At 40.9% G+C, this 22,188-nt stretch overlaps 3 protein-coding genes and 1 non-coding gene across 4 annotated transcripts; all 4 read left to right on the forward strand.

Moving 5' to 3' along the window:
- The first annotated feature begins 989 nt into the window (after positions 1–989).
- Trnal-caa lies at positions 990–1,110 on the forward strand. The gene is made up of 2 exons: positions 990–1,027; positions 1,066–1,110. It is a non-coding gene; the product is annotated as a tRNA-Leu (tRNA).
- Positions 1,111–4,447: 3,337 nt separating this feature from the next.
- LOC108147306 (nose resistant to fluoxetine protein 6-like) lies at positions 4,448–7,216 on the forward strand. The gene is made up of 9 exons (XM_017273730.2): positions 4,448–4,718; positions 4,780–5,107; positions 5,160–5,233; positions 5,291–5,493; positions 5,554–5,645; positions 5,701–5,914; positions 6,105–6,286; positions 6,358–6,832; positions 6,893–7,216. Exons 1-9 carry the CDS (start codon positions 4,448–4,450, stop codon positions 7,127–7,129), a joined length of 2,076 nt encoding a protein of 691 aa, XP_017129219.1. The 3' UTR covers positions 7,130–7,216.
- Positions 7,217–9,834: 2,618 nt separating this feature from the next.
- Positions 9,835–12,735, forward strand: LOC108147302 (nose resistant to fluoxetine protein 6). The gene is made up of 9 exons (XM_017273725.2): positions 9,835–10,115; positions 10,178–10,535; positions 10,589–10,662; positions 10,714–10,916; positions 10,974–11,086; positions 11,149–11,359; positions 11,422–11,600; positions 11,871–12,333; positions 12,387–12,735. The coding sequence occupies exons 1-9, from the start codon at positions 9,845–9,847 to the stop codon at positions 12,627–12,629; spliced, it is 2,115 nt and encodes a 704-aa protein (XP_017129214.1). The 5' UTR covers positions 9,835–9,844; the 3' UTR covers positions 12,630–12,735.
- Positions 12,736–13,636: 901 nt separating this feature from the next.
- On the forward strand, positions 13,637–16,261 carry LOC108147114 (nose resistant to fluoxetine protein 6). The gene is made up of 9 exons (XM_017273404.2): positions 13,637–13,927; positions 13,984–14,347; positions 14,400–14,473; positions 14,534–14,736; positions 14,789–14,901; positions 14,972–15,182; positions 15,240–15,421; positions 15,488–15,953; positions 16,013–16,261. Exons 1-9 carry the CDS (start codon positions 13,678–13,680, stop codon positions 16,223–16,225), a joined length of 2,076 nt encoding a protein of 691 aa, XP_017128893.1. The 5' UTR covers positions 13,637–13,677; the 3' UTR covers positions 16,226–16,261.
- The last annotated feature ends 5,927 nt before the right edge of the window (positions 16,262–22,188 follow it).

The raw sequence follows: 22,188 nt of genomic DNA on the forward strand, positions 1-22,188 counted from the left end.
GGGCACAGCTCCATCGATGCCCGATGGACATAACCCCCCAACTCGAACTCCCACCTCCCATTTGGCTGCTCCTTATTCACCTCCAGCTCCACCTCTTTAATCGCCAGAAGTTTTCCCTTGTGTGTCTGCATGAGTGCTCGGCTGAATGAAATAATAAAATTATTTTTAAAATATTATTGTCAATCCGACGATGTGCTCATCGATTTAAAAGCCTTGAGGATGCTCGATGCTACGGCCATCGGACAGTTGTGATTTATAAGCAAACTTATGGCCGGCGAATGCGGAATGCGCTCAAAATGATTGGATGGCCGGGATGCTGGGCCTCTGGGTCCGTACAATGGATTAGAGAGCTCCTCTCGGGCTGAGTGAATGGCATCAATAAGAGGGCTGGGTTCTCGGCTCTCGGCATTGAAATGTTATATTTTATAAATTATGCCATGCCAAATGAAACGAAATTCAATTAGAGAAATTGCTGAAGCATTTGATAAATTGAAATTGAATTGACTTGGCCAAAGTTGCTCTTTGTCTGGCAGAGCCTTCGCAGATTCAGGGCGAATTAATGTGTAACAAAAAGTCATCTGGCCAAATGGCAAGTAATTAAAGAAGGTTTTTCGATCGAATTTCGGCTGCAACAATGAACTCTAATTGTGCCCGAAAGTATGCAATGCGCCCATTAAAGAGCCACTTTTCACTCTTTCCCCAAAAGCCCACACACGCGAGCTTTGTGAGAGGGAGATGGCCAGAGGTGGGCAGGGTGTGTAAGGGAGAAGGGGAGGCAGTCTATAAATAGCTTCTAGACATGCGACGATGGGTGTGAAAATGTGTGTTTGCGGTATTGCTTTTTAGCCCCACCGCTCCATCATCATCATCGTCATCATCATGGCATCGTAGTAGCAGAAGTTAATAACGGAACTCCCAACTCCCTACTTTTCACCCAGAACTCAGTGACGTAGCTTAACAACAGCTTTTTGCGCAAGCGATTGCAACGTGTCAGGATGGCCGAGCGGTCTAAGGCGCCAGACTCAAGGCATTCTGCTTTGCCCTTCGCAGAAGGGCGTGCGAGCGTTCTGGTCCTCTCTGAGGGCGTGGGTTCGAATCCCACTTCTGACAAAATCTTTTTTATTTTTGTTTTTTAATTTTTTTTAGTTTGTTTGTAATGGACGATTTATAATGACTTTTTTACAATTTTTTTTGGGATGTGCTTTGTTTATTTTTCATTTACAAACGACTTTTTCTTAGATATTTTATTTTAAACAATGAACAATTTTATTTTAATTTGTTGGATTAAGTTAATTTTGATTTCGATTTAAAAACTTTAAAGAAATCAAAATACTTAGTAACGGACTCGTTTAATTTAATTAACACAATATATGACAAGAACATTATAATTAATTAGGCCTTTAAATAATTTTTTTTACTCTGTGCAATTGCATTTTTAATGTTTAATGAACACAATAAGTAATAAATGTGTTTGCTTTTCGCCAGCGGGACGATTATTTTTTATAGCAACATCAATCGCTTTCATTTTTTTAATCATTTTTTTTGGTCACATAAAAATTACATTTGCAAGATTTTTAACTTACTTATTTAACAATTTTGCTTGAATTTTTCAATTATAAATTCTTTAAAATGCAGTAAACATTAATTCGTCTTATATTTCTACAATTTATAATTAGCCAAATTAAATGTCACACAGAAAAGTTTGGCTTTAATGAAATTTTATTTCTACTATTAATAATATATTCCAAAGCTGAAATAAATTTCCATCCCCAATTGCATTAGGCATAATGCAAATGTACCAGTTTTTTATTTATAAATAATGCATAATATTTAAACTATATTAAGTGCGAGCTCTTGACATAATTGCAAGCCTATTCTGTTTTGCAAACATTTAATAGCATTTGAGGCCAATTAACGTAATTACATGGCCCTGTAGACAGATGTGCAGCATGTAGTGCATTCAATTATGTGGTATACGCTCTTTTCCCAACCGTTTAAACAAATGAATTGCTTCTAATGAAGTATTTAAGCGTACCTTGCTGGTCCACCGTGTGTGCGATTTAGTTAAAGTTGAAGTAATTTAATTATGCATTTACACGGTAGACATGTTCAATTAACTAAAGCCACGTTACGTCGACACTGGCATTAATTTTGGGGGATTTTCAATTCAAACTCGCCTCTTAATGAGCATTAGCATGTTTATTATCGCGCCGAACGGCACCGACTTTATTGGCCACGCCGCTTTATGGCACGTGCCGCGTCTGCCAGGATTGGATGAGTTGGGGCAAATGGGTTTCATATGCGCGGATACATGATGAATAGCGCAGCTCCTTGGCCCAATAAAATATGATGAAAAAACGCCATTCCCTCATTATGCCAGTCGGGGCTTGGCGTGTTACACTTTTCGTCGACTAAAATGACAATCTGTCATGAAATAAAGTCGTAAACCGCGGAGACCAAAGGAGCTGGCTGGGATTATTCTGGTCCCAAGCTAAATTGAAATTTGCATGAAGTCCAGCCCCCTCAAACAAAATGATTATTCAATTTCAATAACCGCCTTGAAATCCAACCCTAAAACCTTCAATGCTCGCTCTTTCGCCTGTGAAAGGCGTAAACAAAAGATTTAATGCAAAGATACATCGACAAAAGAGGGAACAAACATTTATTTTGAACGTACTTTTAAAATGTATAGTTTATAAATTGAAAACAGGTGTTTTTACTGCGCTGGTCACATTTAAATTTAATATATATTTCAATTGCAGATAACCTGCTCATGGTTTCAAGATTCTATTCTCCGAAAATAAGATTGTAATTGTTTACCACGTGTCGATGTTTCTAAAACCTTTTTTTGTTCGTACTTTTTGTCTCAAAATATTTTCTTTCAACTTTGAACTGTTTATTTAATGTCCCGTTCGTTTGATGGTTTTTCGGGTGCTCTAATTTAATTAATTGCATGCGCCTAACTAAAGTCAAACAATTTCCGTATTTAATCAACGAGAAAGCAAACGAATGACTCAGACCCAGCGTCAAAGGCGAAAGAAGAGTCGGCCATAAAGGATACTGGATGATAGATGCGGGATGGTGGGTGGTTGTAAGTCATGCGAACTCATTTCGAAAATTAAGCAAATGTGCTTAAGAATAGGTGGGTGTGTGTATACCCAGTGTATGTCTTTGCTTTTCCCCATTTTTCCTCATTCCCTGCATGTATGTGTGTTTTTTTGGGGGCGTGGCTGGGTGAGCATAACGTGATTGCTGCCAATTTTCACAAAGCAGCAAATTGATGATGAGCTAATGCTTTGAAAATTATTGGAAAAAAATATTTAATAGGTTTATGTCGAGCTCAAGCTGCGAACAAAAAAAGTACAGGTGCGAGCAAGTGGAGTAAATGGGACGACGTTACTTATAATTACTCTAAAATTTTCAAATAGCATTACTCTCCATCATTTTGAGTTCTTGATATCTGTAAATTAGAACGATTGTTCATTATCAGGGATGTTCCCATGAGTTTGGTCCCAGCCCACTGGTTTGGGATACCCGTTGATAGTGCTTATCGCTAAGACTGTTGGCGTATAAAAGCATTTGGGACCTGGTCAAGACAATCAAATACAATTGAATTAACATGGTCTACGGTATTGCCATTTTGGTCCTTTTCGGACTGGGACTCTTCAGTGGCTGTCAGACGAAGGACGAGCTCCAGTTAGTCCATCACGGCCTAAGCTTACTCATGACGATATATCCCCGAAATATTGACTACACTAAATAGATATACAAGCTATAAGTTCGGATTATTCGCAATGCCTGGCGGATATGATGGAGGACTTTAAGCGGGCAGTTATTAAGCCCTTAAAAATAAGTCTGATCAAATTGGTTAATAGAAAACCAAACTAATCCATTTCCTAATCCTTTAGTGCTCGATTCGATTCGATTTCTATGGGTGTCTCAGCATCCGTCAAGAGATCAGAAGCAGCCAAGCGATCCAGGACAAATACTTTTTTTTGGCAGTTTAGACACTGGTATCGAATCTTTGGAAAACAAAGTTGTGGAGCATAAGACTAGTGCCAGTGATGAAAAAAATAAAGCAGAAGAATGAACTGATTAAAACTAAAAATTATGGTTGAGTACATTAACTTAACTAATTTGTATATTTAACTAATTTATATATTAAAATACTCTATTTTTTTCATTTTTTTAGAGAGTAGCTTTATTAAAAAAAAATATATATATATATGTATATAAATAGTGCTCAAGATTATCGATTAGTTTTTGGCGGACAGTATGTGATTCAAATATTATATTATCAGAGGTTTTCTTATGAATATGTCACATTAAGTAAATGCTTATCGGTTTTCGATTGTCACATTTTTAGATAGCGCTTATCATCAAATAGCGATTTGCCATATAAAATCACGGTCGGCTTGCTAAGAGCCACAATCGAAATCAGAATAGAATGGTTAATGTTATTAGTATTTTATTGCTCCTCGGGCTGGTCGGTAATATTGCCTCGGATTCGAAGTATCCCGATGTCCTGCAAAGCTACGAATATGTGAAGCAACTGCGGACGCTGGGAAAGGAGTTTACTGAGTTCTACCAAAATGTTACTCTGGAGCGATTGAGCTTATTCGAGTCCGAGGTTCGCTGTCCACAGGATCTCTTATGTCTAGCGGACTTGAAAGCTTTAATAAATGGTTTCTCATCCAACCAGTCTTGGGCATTTAGGAGTAAGTCAACCTAAATAAAAATAATCTGTTATCAAAGTGCTTGTATTTGCTTATCTACCAGTGATCGATTCATGGGGTTCCATTCCCTCCGGAGTGCTGACCGGCAATATCTGGGACTTGGGATACTTCGATGAATGCCTGTCAATTAACCAAGTTATAAGCAGCAGTCAGAAAATAAGCGGAAAGTACTGTTTTCTCATTGCCAATAGCTTGAGAATTGCCACTTGTTTTCCGGCTTCATGTTCGTCCACTCAAATGGAACTTCTTGTGAAGCAACTTGTGCACAAAAAACTCAATTTAAATAGCACTAGCATAAGTATGAAGATCAGTGAGGCGAGTTGCCAGACAAGTGCTGGTGAACCTTGGGATGGACTGACTATTTTCACCGTGTAAGTGTTTTTATTTCGTAAAATGTTGTTTGGCTTAACTTTGGAATTTCAGAGTGATTCTATCCGTGATGGGTGCAATTGTGACATTGTTCACATTTTATGACTATTTTTTGTGCAAGGATCAAAGTGAGTTGGAACTTAAAAACCTTCTTCCTCACTTCAGTTTTCATAGCTGCTTTTCAGATCAAATTCCAGCTCTGGTAAGGGCTTTCTCCGCGCGGGTCAACTCCCGAACACTTTTCCGTATCGAGCCAAGCAAATCGAACCCCAATGTGATCGAGTGTCTCCATGGCATCCGCTGCATGTCACTTATTTGGGTCATCTTCTCCCACGAATATATATTCACTATGAAATCCCCCAATTTAAATAAATTGGAATTATATTCGGTAAGCATGTTACATTAAAACAAACTTATGTTCATAAGCAATATGCTATACGCTTTCCAGTGGGCTGTGCTTCATGGATACTTCTCAGTAGACTCATTTTTCGTCCTTGGAGGCTTACTAGTCTCAATGATTGTTCTGCGTTCCATGGAGAAGTGGGTATAGGGTATATATATTCAAAAACTTATTAAACGTATAAGTTCCAAACAGATCTGGTGGAAGACTTAACCCGCTAAAGATGTATCTGCATCGGATTATACGCATCTTGCCAGTCCTAGCAGTTGCGATAATTGTCTATATGGCAATGATGACTGTTGTCAGTGGTGGGCCATTGTTCAAAAGTGGGTACCACGGCAAAGAGGCTTGCGAAAATGGATGGTTTTGGACTTTGCTTTTCATCCAGAACTACGCGGTCTTGAACATTGTGAGTACTTTATTATGAGTAATATGAACTCCAATTTCTAATGGTAGGTACTTAGAGATAAGCAGATAAATAACGTTATCAAAATGTTTAAATGGAAATGGTTGACAAAGCTTGGGCAGTGCATGAAATAATGATAATGCATTTGGTAGAGATTTGATTAATATAGTCTGCACTATTTTTACCATTTAAGTGTCTGGATCACACTTGGTACTTGGCGGTGGACATGCAGCTGTATATAATCTCCCCAATCCTCCTAATTGCTCTCTACAAATGGGGTAAAAAAGCGGCTGCTGGTATCGCAGTACTTGTGGTTTTGCTCTTGGGCTGCCTCTTTGCCACCCAGATGGTCAACCACTACTCGCTGCTCATTAAGTATGTGTTTTATATTTAAAATAGTATGCACTACTATTATATATATAATATATATATTTTTTTTTACGCAGGAATACCGCTGAGGACGACGGCGTTCCCAGCCAGAAGTTGTACTTGGCCACGCATGTTCACGCTGCTCCTTGGCTGATTGGATTCCTGTTTGGATATTTTCTGCATCTGAATCGGGGCAAGAAGTTCGAGTTGAACTGGCTGGCTGTGTGGTCGGGTTGGATCCTCAGTCTGGCAATGCTCCTCACCTCAATCTTTGCCCTTTATCCGGCGGCCCAGTGGAGTGCTCCGGCTCTGTCCACGCTGGAGGAATCCCTATACTACACCCTCACCCGATTGGCCTGGCCTTTGGCCATTTGCTGGGTGATTTTCGCCTGCATGCAGGGATATGGTGGTCTGGCCAACAGTTTCCTCTCCACTCCCTTGTGGCAGCCACTTTCAAGACTCTCATACTCGGTGTATGTTTGGCACATGTTCGTCCAAGAAGTGAACAGCAGAAACTATAGGACGAACACATATTTCTCCAACTACTCTGTGGTATGTTGTCTTTTTACTTGTAATAAATCATTTTTGTTATACCTCCCCTTTTATTAACAGATGGAGCATTTCTGGTTGGATTTTGGCTTTACACTGTTGATGTCCTACCTTTTGTATCTTATCATCGAAGCTCCTTTGTGTGGCTTTGATAGTCTTATCCGTACACGAAGGGTACCGCCTGCCCCCAATCCACCAGCACTTATTTCAAATCAGAATGATGACTTAGAGACCAGAAAACCAGAGGATCAAAGTGTGTCTGAAACGAGCCCACTTGAAAATGCTACGTTACCTCAATAATTAGTTAATCAATTTGTAAATTTAAATAATCTTTATTATTTTATGGAATTGGATTTGGGTATTGCGATTAGACCTTAAACAAACTTATCTGTATGTTATTGTAATTGTGGGTTCATTCACCGTTTCGCAGAAGTTCAATATCAGCTCGCTGACACAATGATTAGCTCAGCCTGATAGCAGATAACATACACATTGCATGGTCAAGAGTTTCTGGTAACCAGACGATTAACTGATTGCTAACTATCGGGGAAGTCGACAAGCTTGAAATGCGGAATTGCCCGTCTAGATGTTTAAAATTGTTTTGTCTAATCGGCTGGACAACTAAACCGCAAGCTTATCGCTTATCTACCAATTTTACCCTAAAGAACAGGTGGCCAAAAAGATCAATTCGAGGGAGCATGGCTAAAGTTTTTACCATTTTTTTGCTCGGCATATTGGTTCTCATGGGGGCTAAGAACTGAAGGGAACAGATCGTTTAGAGCTATTTCAGCGACTAAAGCATATTCGTCCTTTGGGTGAAGAGATTGCGGAATACTTTAAAAATCTTTCCATCAAGGATTTGGCTTTGAATTACAAAACAGAATTGGCGAGACAAGAGGATCTCTTATGCCTTACGCACATGACAACGGCTATTAAAAGCTTATCAGTTGTACAATTTTGGGCTCTCAATGATATAAATAGGAAATTGTTGTTATTATATTTGATATTTTAGAAATCGATGCTTGGGGTTCCATTCCCTCGGGCCTGCTTTATGGAAACTTTTACGACCTGGGCAATTATGATGAGTGCCTCAAGATCAGTCAGCAGATCACATTGAATTCAGGGAAAGTGCTGTTTTCTCTCCGCATCTCTTGGTTGACTGCTCGTCATTGCGGCTTTGAAGAGATTTGTGGTTCGAGTTCTTCAGGAATTGAGAGGCTCAAATATTTGGGTAGTCTATTCCCTTGTCACCATGCCTAACATTAACCTACAAAATAACGTCATATTTTCTAGTGGGCTGAGAAATTCTTCTCCTTCAAGGTGTGTTCTCTGTAGAGTCCTTTTTCCTATTGGGTGGCTTGTTGGTAGCGATGATTGCCCTCATTAGAAAAGCAAGTAGGCTTTACAATATTTCTTGAATATATTATAGTTTAAATGTCGTTGTACTACAGATCCAAGGGAAATCTAAATGGCCCTCTTATGTATCTGCATCGGTAAATAAGAATCCTACCCGATTTGGCCAAGGCCATTCTCATTTACATGTCATGTGTCCGATGATCCTCAAGAGATCCTCAGTCTTCCATCTCATATATTTCCCCGTTATTCAGTCTGATATATTGGTTGTCCAGAAATTTAACTTAAGGCAGTTACACTTACGCAAATGTAATTATATAATAATTTATTCTTAATATAAATATCTAATAGACTGTGTTTATTTTAGTCTTCAATTAAATAACTTTAGCTTAAATAATTTATTCGAAAATAGCAGCATAAACAGAAGATTTATATTTTATGCGACGTGATTAATAATTTCCAAAGTAAACTTCCCAACAATTATCAAATATGTGTTCAATTTGTATTGATGATAAGGAAGGAAATGCTCTTTATCTCGTAAAAAGAAAATTTCTGTTGAATTTATTAGGCGCCAAAAATAAATAAAATCCCCAGAAGCGGGTGATTGCCATGCAGGAATACTAAAGTGGACGATTTTATAACGAATTCTAACTTTATCAGTGAGCTAAAGTTCTAACTGAACGTTTCTAGGACTTCTTCGAATTATTAAGATAACGTACTATCGGTAAGAAATAGGCAACTTAATTTAGCTGACCGGTTAGTAAGCCCTATATTAATTATAATATTGAATAAAACTATTCAACTAACTAACTACTAATTTTTAAAAATTAACTATTTCCTGCGGCTTAAAATACAAACCACACTCAAAAAAATGGCATTCGTTGAAAAAAGTTACAGAAATAAAACTTATATTTAACTATCAAAAAACACACCACATTTTTTAGCTTATGTCTTGAAAAATATTTTCAAAAATATCATAACCAACTCAAATTAAACGACAGAATTTATTTTTCATCCATAGTTTGGAAAAACTTGCCATTCAAAATTTGTCAAAATTAATAAACATAGCATTTTTAATAACAAATAGTATTCCATAAGTATCATTCCACTGCACTATCAAAATATTAAAAAAATTGTCTTACGAAATGATTAACAATCTACAAATCTTTAAAAAGAAATCGTTTGTCAAATTCTAAAAAAAAACTTGGTCTGATTGACTCGTCACCGTTACCAGATGTTATTTTACGACCCTATTAAGGCTCTTGAATGTTTCCTATCAACTGTCAAGAGATTGATACTCAGTACTCACAGTTTTATATACACAAGGTTTCTAATGTATGTAACAATAAGAACAGAGGTTGTGGGCCTTATCTATGGCTTTTTGTATTCTTTGATTTATAAAGGCTTACGCAAATTAAAAAAATTAACTTTTAATAAAATTCATATATATAATAGAAGTATGAGAAAGTAGGGATTACCGCATTTGTGATTGGAACTATAATGGGGTATATAACAGTCGTTACTCGACTTTTGCGACCAACCTTGCTTAACGGTGCTATCAATGATAACTGCTCGTAACGCTTAACAGTGCTATCAATGATAACTGCTCGTATATAAGGTCGAACGAACTTCATAGTGGCGTTCAGTACAGTTTGAGTTAGCATGGTCAATTTAGTAAGTTTTATTTTGCCCTTTGGGCTCGTTCTCATTAGCGCAGAGCAACCCGAGGATAAAAGTTTCCTTCAAGGATTTCAGGGTCTTAAAAAACTCAAGCCACTAGGTATTGAGTTTGCCGACTACTTTCAAAATGTAACGCTGAACGATTTGAGCCTTTCCGACTCCTCATTGCCAACTCAGGAGGATTTGCTGTGCCTCAATGATATGGCTCAGTTTATGATGGCTCTTCGATCTGGCCAACTTTGGGCACTGAAAAGTGAGTACGCTAATAAATTAATATGTTGTGAAAATATAACTTGCTGATCTATATGTTGACAGTGATTGACTCCTGGGGCTCGATACCCTCTGGTTTATTTACGGGCAACATTTATGACTTGGGCAACTTTGACGAGTGCATCAATATTAAAAAGGACAACATTCGTGGAAAGTACTGTTTTTTGGAAGCTTACCCCAGTAAAATGTTGGGCTCTGAGAGTGCCATAGGTGCATTTCTAAAAATGAAGACAGCAACGTGTTTTCCGGCCTCCTGCTCAGCCACACACATGAACAAGTTTGTGGGTGCAATAGTGCAGAGAATTCTAAACGTGAGCATTCCCAGCACAGCCATGAGTATCAGCGATAGTTCTTGCCAGACCAATGAGAAAGAACCCTGGAATGCCCTCACTATTTTAACTATGTAAGTTCTTCTTTACTCGTAATTCAATAGTTTGCTAAGCTTTTTTATTACAGAGTAATCCTATCATTGATGGGGTTCATTGTGGCTCTTTTCACGCTGTACGACTTTTTCTTGTGCAAGAATCAAGGTGAATAACACCTAAATTTTTGATTTCCGAAACTAATAATATCTTTTACAGATCAGCTTCCCCTGATAGTCAAGGTGTTTTCGGCCAGGGCCAACTCGCGTGCTTGTTTCCGCATCGTGCCGAATAAGTCAAGTCCGAATGTTATCCACTGCCTTAATGGAATTCGTGGCATGTCTCTTTTCTGGGTGATTTTTCTTCATCAATACATGAACGTGCTCTATTCACCAAATATTAATCGTTTTAGTATTCTTCCGGTATGATTTAGACTCTAACATTTTTCAAACATTTTGAACAGCATTAATATTTTATAGTGGTTTAGAAGGCCTTTCACGAATTTTTTTTTGCACGGACAGTTCTCAGTGGATTCGTTTTTCTTTATCGGCGGATTGTTAGTGTCTCTAATTGCGCTGCGGTTAATGGATAAGTAAGTTAGGGACTTGTCTCCATGGGGGATATATCATACAATATTAATTCATTTCTTTCCAGAACTAAGGGCAAACTTAATGTGCCTATGATGTACCTTCGCCGCTTGATTCGTATTGTGCCCATTTTGGCCATGGCTATACTAGTCTACACTCAGCTTACAGGAGTTTTCGGAGACGGACCTCTTTTCAAAGGCGGATACAATGGAAAAGCGTCATGTGAAAAAAACTGGTATTTGACTATGCTTTTTGTGGTTAACTTTGCGAACGACATGGTAATATTGATCAGAAGATACATTTTACTTTGAAACACAATAACTCAATCCTATAATTGTAGTGTCTTGATCATACCTGGTATCTGGCGGTGGACATGCAATTGTTCCTCATTTCTCCGATTCTGCTGTTCGCTCTATACAAATGGGGCAAAAAGGCTGCTGCTGGTATTGTTGTTCTCATAGTACTGCTTTCTGGATGCCTCTTTGCCACTATGATGGTCAACCACTACTCAATAACGAGGTATGTGTTTTATACTCTTAGTGATTAAATTTGCAGCCCTATTAAGTGTCAAACAAAAACACTTTTTAATGCAAAAAGTTAACAGTACATTTTAACATAAAATAAGACATTTGTAAACAATTCCTCATTCGGTCCCTAGAAGCAATATGTTTTAGTTTCTTACTCAAAAAGATAAAGAATGTATAACAAAGCTGCCATGGAAATGATTCAAAAGTGATTCTCTTCTTTTTGGTATAATATATTTACGACACGACAATTTTCACTCCACAGCCTTGATCTCAGTCTGCAAAAGCAGATGTACTTCTACACACACACTCATGCTGCTCCCTGGCTGATTGGATTTTTGTACGGGTACTTCCTGTACTTGAGTAAGGGCAAGAAGTTCCAGCTGAGTTGGATTGCGGTTTGGTCCGGATGGATTCTTTGCCTGGCCATGTTGTTTACATCGATCTTCGCTCTTCAATCGGCACTTCAAACATTTGTTCCGCAAGTGACCACCTTGGAGTTATCGTTGTATTATACCCTGACCCGAGTGGGTTGGCCATTGGCAATCGGTTGGGTGGTCTTCGCCTGCATGCAAGGATACGGAGGCCTGGCCAACAGTTTCCTCTCCTCTCCGCTGTGGCAACCCATTTCAAAACTATCATACTCCGCCTACATCTGGCACAGTTTTATCCAACAGATAAACCAAAGGATAACCAGGACAAACACGTACTTCTCGGACTACCAAGTGGTATGCCAACAGATTTTTTTAAGTCCATACATGCCTTAATGCAATTTTTACAGATGCTTCAATTCTGGTCGACCCTTGGATTCACACTACTGTTTTCCTATTTACTTTTCCTGCTTATTGAGGCGCCAATTGGTGGTCTGGATATGCTTTTACGGCCTCAAAGGAGGGCACCATCTGAGATTAAAACGCCGACGGAATCGGATCAGACTACGAAGAATCAAATTGATGACGACAATTCAACAAGTCAAAGCGAGCCGAAAGCAACTGAATCCAATACACAAACAGCAACTGATTAGATACTCTCATAGACCCTTGCAGAGGGTATTATAATTTCAGTCAGAAGTTTGCAACGCAGTGGAGGAGACATTTCCGACCCTATAGGTTACATATAATATATAGTCTTGATCAGCATCGATCTAGCCATGTCCGTCTTTCCGTCTGTCCGTCTGTCAGTCTGTCCGTTCGTCTGTCAGTCCGTCTGTTCGTCCGTCTGTCCGCCCGTCCGTCTGTTCGTCCGTCTGTCCGTATTTCAGTCTGTCCGCCTGTCCGTCCGTTTCTACGCAAGCTAGTCTCTCAGACTTAAAGCGAACTGCATGAAACTTTCCCAAAAGTTGTCTTTCTATTGCAGGTAGTACATAAGTCGGAACGAGCCGGATAGGACGACTTTAACATATAGCTCCCTTAGGAACAATCGGAAAAATAAATGAAATTATAATTCTGCTGTTCATTATTTTTCATCAAAATCTGACGACTATAAAATAATGCTCCCATGGCAACAATAAATAAATTTTAAAAAAATTATCTTTTCTATTTTATAATTTTTTGCTCTAATTCTTTTTAACTTATTAATAATGTGACAGTTCAGAATTACTCTTTTAATTCTATTAAAATCGGAAAACGATATGGTGTTGATGTCATAGGAACTATCGGATAATGGAGCTGCAAATCATCATAGCTTCAATATTTCATTTTTAAATAGCTGCAAGGGTATATGATCTTCGGCTTGCCGAAGTTTGCTTCCTTGTTTGGTTTAATTTATTTTAACTATTTGCAATAAGAGTGTTAATTTATACACTTTATTAGCATTTTACTCTTTTTAATGGCACTTATAAGAAATTTTAAGATTATTTGCTTTTTAATCTTATTAAATATTTTGTTTAAATATGTTATGAAGTAGCGATTAAAAATGATAAGTTAAAAGATTACCCTATTAGGTTTCTTCAATCGAATTGATTATCATATCACTGTCACAATCTGTTTTCTTAGAAGGTGCTTATCACAACATAACTCGCATATAAAAGGTTGCGATTTCGACATAAAGCAATCAATAGGCGTTGAGCCAGCATGGTCAACATAGTCGGAGTGGTCTTCCTCTGCGGGCTTGTCCTCGTTAGTGCGGATACATTCACTGAAGGAGCTGTCCGGCCGGAGTTTCAGCGGGTTGAGCAACTCAGATCGCTAGGACTAGCGTTTGCTGGACACTTTCAGGATGTCGAACTGAACGAGACAAGTTTGTTTGACACGCGAGTGCCAACTCAGGAGGATCTTCTGTGCCTCAGTGACTTGACTGCGGTAATGATGGGACTGGAAAGTGGTCAGTACTGGGCACTGAATACGTTTTTTATGACCGTGTAATCTGTACTATGTCAGTGCTCGATTCCTGGGGTTCTATTCCATCGGGCCTGTTTACCGGTAACGTGTACGACCTGGGAAACTTCGACGAGTGTCTTAACATCATAAAGGAGGTCAGCCAGGGCAGAACTATCCAGGGAAAGTACTGTTTTCTCTCAGTGTCTCCTTCCAAAATTCTGGGTGTCGACAGTGGGATCGGAAACTTTAAAACTGCCACATGCTTTCCGGCTTCCTGCTCGGCAGCTCACATAAACACGTTTGTGGGTCAACTGATGAAGCAGTTCTTCAACGTCAATATACCCAGCTCAGCCATGATCATCAGCGATACCAGTTGCCAGACAAGTGAAAGGGAACCCTGGGATGGACTCACCATTTTTATGATGTAAGTGTACTGAACCTTTAGTTAGTTTTGTGCTAACGCTTGCCGAATTCAGAAGTTTCTTATCGCTGATGGTTGCCCTAGTAGCTTTGTTTACTCTGTGGGACTACTGTCTGGTGAAAAATCAAGGTGAGTAGCCAAACATTATAAGTGTGCCATGGAAATTTCAGAATAATCCGTATTTCATAGAACGTCTACCAGCGTTAGTCAAGGTCTTTTCAGCCCGCGCCAACTCTCGTGTTCTTTTCCGAGTTGTTGATGCCAGAGCCAATCCGAATGTAATCGAGTGTCTAAATGGAATAAGGTGTCTGTCTCTTATATGGGTGGTTTTCTGCCACCAATACGTATTGTCTTTACTTGCTGCGAATATTAATATTTTCAATGCTGTTTCGGTAAGCGCATTACTTGCACTGTAAAAACTTTGTATAAATGATAATATTACAGTGGGTGCAGACACCATATGCCAGTTTAATTGTTCATGGGCTTTTCTCAGTGGATTCGTTTTTCGTGCTGGGCGGAATGTTGGTGGCGCTGATTCCGTTGAGACTAATGGATAGGTAAGGCAAAGAGTTAATTTATAAAGCAATCACATATATGTGACACATTGGATTGTTTGTTTTTTCACAGAACCCAAGGCAAACTAAATGTACCTATGATGTATCTGCATCGCTTAATCCGTATCGTTCCGCTTCTGGCAATTGCCATTGTCGTGTATATGAAATTTATGCCTATGGTAACAGACGGACCCCTTTTTGAAGACGGCTATTCTCAAAAGAGTGAGTGTGAGAGAAGTTGGTATTTGACTTTGCTTTTCGTGAACAACTACACAGAAGACAACGTAAGTCGGAGTCGTTATTAATCTAAAAAGTTTTAATCGCATTGCTTTGGACTTTAGTGTCTTGGTCATTCGTGGTATCTGGCAGTGGACATGCAGTTGTTCCTTATATCCCCAATTTTACTCATTGCTCTCTATAAATGGGGTAAGAAAGCAGCAGCTGGTATAGTCGTCATTATTGTTTTACTTTCGGGATGTCTCTTTGCCACCATGTTGGTCAAAGAATACTCATTGATGTACAAGTATGTATGACCACTGGTATATGCTAATCATTGTTCAATTGTTGTTACTAATTATTTAACTACCAGAAAGTACACTCCCGAGGGGATGAAGGAAATTTACAACAGTACCCATACACACGCCACGCCTTGGCTGGTAGGTTTTCTCTTCGGCTACTACCAGCACATAAATAAGGGAAAAAAGGTCCGGCTGAGCCGGTCTGCCGTTTGTTGGGGCTGGATCCTTTGCCTGGCCATGATCTTTACCTCAATCTTTGCCCTCTACCCGGCGTCCCAGTGGAGTGCTCCTGCCTTGTCCACCGTGGCGGAGTCTTCGTACTACACACTGACGAGAGTGGGATGGTCAATGGCCCTCTGCTGGGTGATCTTCGCCTGCATGCATGGATACGGAGGACTGGCCAACAGTTTCCTATCCTCCCCGCTGTGGCAACCCCTCTCCAGGCTCTCCTATTCCGTCTACATTTGGCACATGTTCTGCCAGGAGCTGAACGTGAGAAGTACTAGGACCAATTCGTATTTCTCGGACTACACAATTGTGGGTTTCAACAAGCTTAAATCTGTTTGGTAATATATTTCATATCTCCTACCTTGCAGATGCTCAACTTCTGGTCGACCTTTGGATTCACCGTGCTGTTTGCCTATGTAATGTACTTGCTAGTGGAGGCACCTTTTGGTGGGCTTGATCTTTTACTGGGACCCAAAGGGAAAAGCCCTCCTCCCGTTAAACAGAAATCACAGATAGATGATAACGGGTCTAGTAATGTGAAGGAGCACAGAGTAACAATTCCAACTCCTGCTGCAGAATAGGCACAGTAGTTTTAGTATTTTATATTTTAAAGTAAGGAGAATAAAGGTGTTTGGTTTGTAGTTTAAAGTAAGTGGTAGTTCGTTTTTATGACCAGCTTGAGTCCTGACTGCTCCTGGCTGCTCCTGACTGAGTAAGACATTTATCTACGACTCCCCCGCTTCCGGTTGATGGTACAACACCCACATCACTTTCTGGTTGCATGTCTCGTGTAAATTTAAGGCTGGAAACAAATGGAGAACTTCTTGACTTGCGTCGACTTCGCTTAGCCCGATGCCATAAACTACGTGCAACTGCCAGTGCCAGTGCCAGTGCCATTGCAACTCCAATTGCAAACTGCAATGAGTGTTTGGCTGGGCCGACAAAGCGATCTGGATCCGGATCCGAATTCGAATTCCCACTGCGCATATTTTATGGCAGTTACGCGGCTGCCGGGCAACTTAATTAGTGCCTGCTGGTGCGCCTCCACTCCGGATCCGGGTCCGGGTCCGGGTTCGTCTTTCGTTTCCACAGCCACTTCCACTTCGATTGCGGCAGGGACAGCTGCATTGCACCTGACATTTAACATTATTACGCGGCGCCTCTGCCGAATACCGAATGAGTTTGCCGGCCATTACAGGCAGCGCCTTAAAGTGGCGCTTCGACGCTGTTCGCGTTAAAGCGGTGTTGAGCTTAATGTGCACCACATTGACGCCACATGGAACATGGAACTTCAACTCCAACTTTTGAGCGGCAGTGGTGTCGATGTCACCAAAACAGACAAGCCAAAAAGTATTAGTATCGAAGATGGCTCAACTACGTACCAACTTTTTATAACTAAAAACTTGGTTTAATATAATGCTTGTCCCAGTTGTAAGACTTAAAAAAAATTTTGTTTAACCCTTCCTAATCTGTGTTTTATGTTATATACAAAAAATATATTTAGCACTGAAAAAGAGAACACAATAAATGTCATTTAAAAGGTTTTTGTTTAATACAAGTTTATGTATTGTATTACAGTTTTATTTAAGCTACTCATTAAGTTGAACTAAAATTGGTTTTAAAATAGCTAGAAGGAAAACAAATTTGACAACACTGTTGGCTGGTCGGCTCGGTTGCATTAACGTTTTGTGACTGCGCCAAGGGTTGCGTGTTCGATTGCTGTTGCTTGCATTTAATGGGTTAAGGCACACTTTTGTGGGTGGGTCGGGCCACTTACGATTCATTGAATTGCCCCGACTCCAGTTGGCCACAATTGAAAATCGATCCGGCCAGCGGAGTCTTTCGGATCCCTGCTGTTTTTGGGTCCATCCTTTAAGGGGGTCAGCTGGACTCTTTTTTCTCGCTTTAATCCCCTGCTATAAGCCGCTGTAATATGCTCGGCGAAGGACTCTCCCCGGGAGAGACGCTTTTGACAGGACTTCCAATTAGCAGGAGTCAACTGCTCATGTAAACATTTCCCGATTTAACTTTGCCAGAGTAAAGAACAAAGTACAAAGAACTTTTGTGCACATTTGTGTTTATTATTGTATAAATCAAAAGATAAAGTTGCACACAAAGTTCCTGTTCCGCTCCCACCGCCGGGTAATTCCGGGATTCGGTTGGTCGGTTGGTTGGTTGGTTGGTTTGTTGGTTGGTTGGTTAGCTTCTCCCAGCCGGTCTGGGTGTCTTCCGGGTGCTCCGTGTCCTTCGTATCCCTCGTGTTCTCCCGGTCCTGCTTGCATGCGGAGTCGCAGTACGTAAACTAAACGAAATCCACATACACATACACACACACATACACCGTCGCATGTTGGGCTCGGAATCTCGTGCATGTTTCTGGCATTATAAAATATATCTGGGGAACAACAATGCCGCCTCTTCTGGGCTATGCCCAATTTCCAACTTGGTAATGGCAAAATGGCGATCTGGCTACCTCTGCTGCCCGTTGCTGTAGCTGTTGTTATTGTTGTTATTGCCACATTTAAATGCCAAACTTCACCGGACATGCTTCATAGCTCTAATTATACATGCGCCTTCCTCGGATCGCCTTCCGTCGGTCGGACAGAGGGAAAAACAGCACAATAAAGCCAAGGAAGAACAACAATGGAGTTTTGGGCTCGTTATTTTTATTGTTGTTGCTGAGACTGCATTTTTGGCCAGTCTGTTGGCCCTGTGCCAGGCAACGCGTCGTATGCGCAACGTGGCCAGTTTTTTTTCTAACCACATCTAAACACCTACGGCTATGGTCAAAATAATAGTGTTGAATTTATTCACAAATTAAATAAATGCCAATTCACTTAAAAAATAAAAGAAACTCTTAAATTGTTGATTATTACTCAAAATGCAAGCAAATATAATTTTTGAATAACTTATTTTGCATGTTATGATTTTTGGTTACATTTATCCCATTGTTATAATTACTATTATTTTAAGCACAGCTGTATGGGTGTATTGATGTGTGTGTTTTTTGAAGTGCTGGGGAGACAGCGACTTTGCCTCGAGTCAAAACCTCCAGAGAAGTTTGCATGTCTATTTAGTAATTCAAAGAAAAGAGGGTCGGGAAGGCCCGTCACTCTTTTGATTTGATTAGACCCCACACACATGTACACAATAAATTTATGTAAATTCTGGCAGCATAAAATATGGCATTACAATTTAATGTGCAACTTTAGGCACGCAAAACCAAATCGGAAAAAAATGAAGACATTATGCTCGAGCCTATATTATAGGCTGGCTAATAAGCCGCTGACCAGCGATGACCACTTGAACATTTCATTAGCGGAGGCGCATTAGCATATTTGTTCGGTGCCTTCTTTTTATAAATCACTTCATTGACATTTTTTACGAGCCGTAAAATCGGCGGTTGGGGATTTGGTGGCAAACTTTCTGGGAGCACAAAATTATATCCAAAGTCTGAAAAAATGTCTGAGCCTGCGGGCTGCGCCGACCCATGGCCCAAGTCCCGTGGCCCTTGGCCAAGATTGACGCGCCGCTTACGTGCCACGGAACCATTTGTCTTAACGCCGCACTTTGCGTGTCTTAATTAGCGCCCCACCACCGCCCATCGCAGGCCTCAGGAGTCTCATCCTTCCCGCAAAACGGGACCCCAAGAAACTTTGCCGACGCCAAGTCGAGGCTGGAATTTATGTATCCCAGATAAGAGTCCACTGATAAGACGACTATAGATCCCAGGGCCTTGGCCTGTCTTTGGCCTGAGTTATTATTGAAGACGCGACATGCTAATGAACCCGCCATAAGGAATGGGCCCCAAGTAGGACACAAAAGAAAGTTTTATTTTCGGGGCAGGAAAAACTTAATTAGCCGAGTTTGGGTTTTCACTTTCCAACGTACGAGTTTATTTGGCTAGATTTAGGTTGCAGAAAATGTAGATTTTCTTAAGGGAGTGGTAGTAGAGAATTACAAAAAAAGAATTTGCTTAGCTGTTTTTTGTTTATATTATAAAGCTAAAAAATATAGCTAAAAAATATAAGCTTTCAAACATTAAAATTGCACAATCTTTAATTTCTGTCCACTTTGACTAAGTGTCCGCAATATTTGGTCATTAATTCCGCTTAAGATAATAGCATGACTTGGTGATTAAATCGTTAAATGGGGCACTAGATACAATGCAACACGCTTAAGCTTTAGTGTCCACAGAAAATCCGCCTCTGTGTTTTTAATGAAACTTTAAGCCTCCAGGCGCCACACCAATGCTTTTGGCCATTGTCCCGGCCTTCATTGGATGTTCGGCGGATTGGGTTCGGGTTCAGGTGGACAGCTGCTGGCTGATGAAGGCCCGCGACTGCTAATTAAAGCCTCGCACTCTGCCTCTGGCTGAGCGTATGCAAATCGTGTAAATCAGAGAGTTTAGTGCCATTGGCCACTGGCCACGGGCCGTGTCCAGCCATAAGCTGCCATATTTAGTTAAGTAATCAGGATTTTTGTGGGCGGTGTTCTGGATGGGGGTTCAAATTGTTGACTGGGACAACAAAAGAGTTCTTTGCCCGGGGACTGGTGAGCTGGCCCTTGTATTTTGTCGATGACATTGTTGTGCCCCCTCAACCACCATCCCCCCCTCAAACACCATAGAAAATGTGTGGGTGTGCTAGTCGTAGTTGTGTGTATATTATTATGTCGACAGGACCCCCTGCCGCCTCTGGTGTCCTAAGGACACTGCCTTGTTCTGGGCCGTGTCCTGGCATTGTGGCTGGCATGTGGTGCTCGTTTAATGCTAATTGCCGCATACTTGTAACCACTTTATGTGTATGTCTTTGTGCAGCCGACCCGCCAGTAGGGACCTATTGAAACAGTGCTGTCCCACCCAACCCCCTATTTCGAGCAGAGCTGGCCGAAAACTATTACCACATTTCGCGGCCATCAATCAAAGGCCTAATATCCGCGAGGCACGGGCTCGGGCTTAGCTCCCTTGTCAGTCGAATAAGCATGTCAGAGCCAGAGCGGCACAAAGTGCATCATTCGACCGCTAATTTGGGCCTTAAATAGGCGATCCAGTGCAGTTTCCAGCTGACCTCGTGTTTGGTCTCTCTGGAGGCTCGACGAAACTCTGGTATTCATAACGTAACGGGCCAGTTTTGCATGCAAATGCCACCAGTTGTGGATAGCCAAATGGGTGGGTGCAAGATCATCATGGCAGCAGCGACATATGCGAAGGCGAACCCACTCGATTCCGGTGTTCGGTTTTTGGGAATATCGAGAGCCAAATCTCATTAGAGCAGGGGACTGCTCTGCAACTGGCATCTCTCGTTTTAGCATTTATCGGGCCAAGGCAGACACTGCCGCTTAATTGCTAAACATCGGCTAAATGCGTTTTTCTACTGGCAACCGTTTGAGGCGGCAGTTCATCAGCCTCTGTCCCAATTAGCATAATTTTCAGCACGGCGGCTCATGACTTTCATATGCTTGTGCGGTTCAGGCAGGCAGGGGACCTCAATTTACCCAATTCGTTGAGCCGAATTTATTTGTATAGTCCATGTCAAAGATGGGGATGCTGATGCGATGCCATGGTATAAGCCATGGGCATGAAATACTCGCAATGACATTACGGGCCGTGTTCGAAGGCTGCGAGGCTGGCCAAATGGAATCAATATTATGCAAATTGCCAAAGTGGTCAAGACCACCCACTGGCCTTCCAGCCATTTCATTTCTGCATTTCAATCGACGAGAAAATGATGGAAATGGCATATTATTTTGCTGCATTTCGTATCCGTTGGCCGTGCCATGAAGTGCATTTTGATTTGCCTTTAACAGGCATCGGGAGTGGCGTAATAAATTATGCATGGCAATGCATGGACAGTGTTTTAACCTTTTTCTGCGCACCACTACGGCATGGAATCAACGATGTTTTCATAAACCATTGCAAATGGAATGCTGAAGTGTTGCCGTAAAAATATTTACTTAAAATTTCCGACCCCAACGTGGTCATAAATTGCCATCTGCCAAGTGTCCACTGATCACCTTCTTTCGCCAAACGCTACCTTTTTGATAAAGTGTCTGCGGCAGGAGCGCACCTTCGTATCGTGCCACGCCCACTTCCTGGACGGCAACTTGGCGCTGTCAGAAAGTTCGCTGCACTCATTAATCAGCCGCTATGTGGAAACTAATTTAAGGCAACTTAAATCAAAAGCAATTGTTGTTTTAAGCGCCGCTGCAATTTAGTCAGCCACTTCCGCACGCACCTCTTTGGTTGGTGAAGTGGGTGGTTGGGTGACTGGGTGGTTGGGTGGCTCAGTGGCTGGGCGGTGCCCCCGCCAATTGACGCGTCATAATTTCCAACACCATCGCTGTGAGGCTCTGACCGCGCCCAGTTGAGTGCAAACTAAATTTATCAGCTATGCAGTCGGCGGCAATAAATTTTTAGCTACCCCCACCGTTCTATCGCCCTGTTTCAACTGGCCACGCCCACTGTCCGACAAGCCCGAACATATGATGGCTTTGGCTGATTTGTTGTGTTTGGGTACACAGGAAATTCTGGCATTTTTATACA

This window comes from Drosophila elegans, unplaced genomic scaffold (assembly GCF_018152505.1).
Source record: "Drosophila elegans isolate 14027-0461.03 unplaced genomic scaffold, ASM1815250v1 contig_476, whole genome shotgun sequence".
Classification (NCBI taxonomy): domain Eukaryota; kingdom Metazoa; phylum Arthropoda; class Insecta; order Diptera; family Drosophilidae; genus Drosophila; species Drosophila elegans.

Coding starts and splice junctions, on each gene's coding strand:
- LOC108147306 (XM_017273730.2), top strand. CDS start 4,448: ATGGTTAATGTTATTAGTATTTTATTGCTCCTCGGGCTGGTCGGTAAT. Junction 5,234..5,290: donor TTTTTTGTGCAAGGATCAAA/GTGAGTTGGAAC, acceptor GCTGCTTTTCAG/ATCAAATTCCAGCTCTGGTA. Junction 5,494..5,553: donor ATAAATTGGAATTATATTCG/GTAAGCATGTTA, acceptor TACGCTTTCCAG/TGGGCTGTGCTTCATGGATA.
- LOC108147302 (XM_017273725.2), top strand. CDS start 9,845: ATGGTCAATTTAGTAAGTTTTATTTTGCCCTTTGGGCTCGTTCTCATT. Junction 11,087..11,148: donor GCGCTGCGGTTAATGGATAA/GTAAGTTAGGGA, acceptor ATTTCTTTCCAG/AACTAAGGGCAAACTTAATG. Junction 11,360..11,421: donor TTAACTTTGCGAACGACATG/GTAATATTGATC, acceptor CTATAATTGTAG/TGTCTTGATCATACCTGGTA.
- LOC108147114 (XM_017273404.2), top strand. CDS start 13,678: ATGGTCAACATAGTCGGAGTGGTCTTCCTCTGCGGGCTTGTCCTCGTT. Junction 13,928..13,983: donor AATGATGGGACTGGAAAGTG/GTCAGTACTGGG, acceptor GTACTATGTCAG/TGCTCGATTCCTGGGGTTCT. Junction 15,954..16,012: donor ATTTCTCGGACTACACAATT/GTGGGTTTCAAC, acceptor CCTACCTTGCAG/ATGCTCAACTTCTGGTCGAC.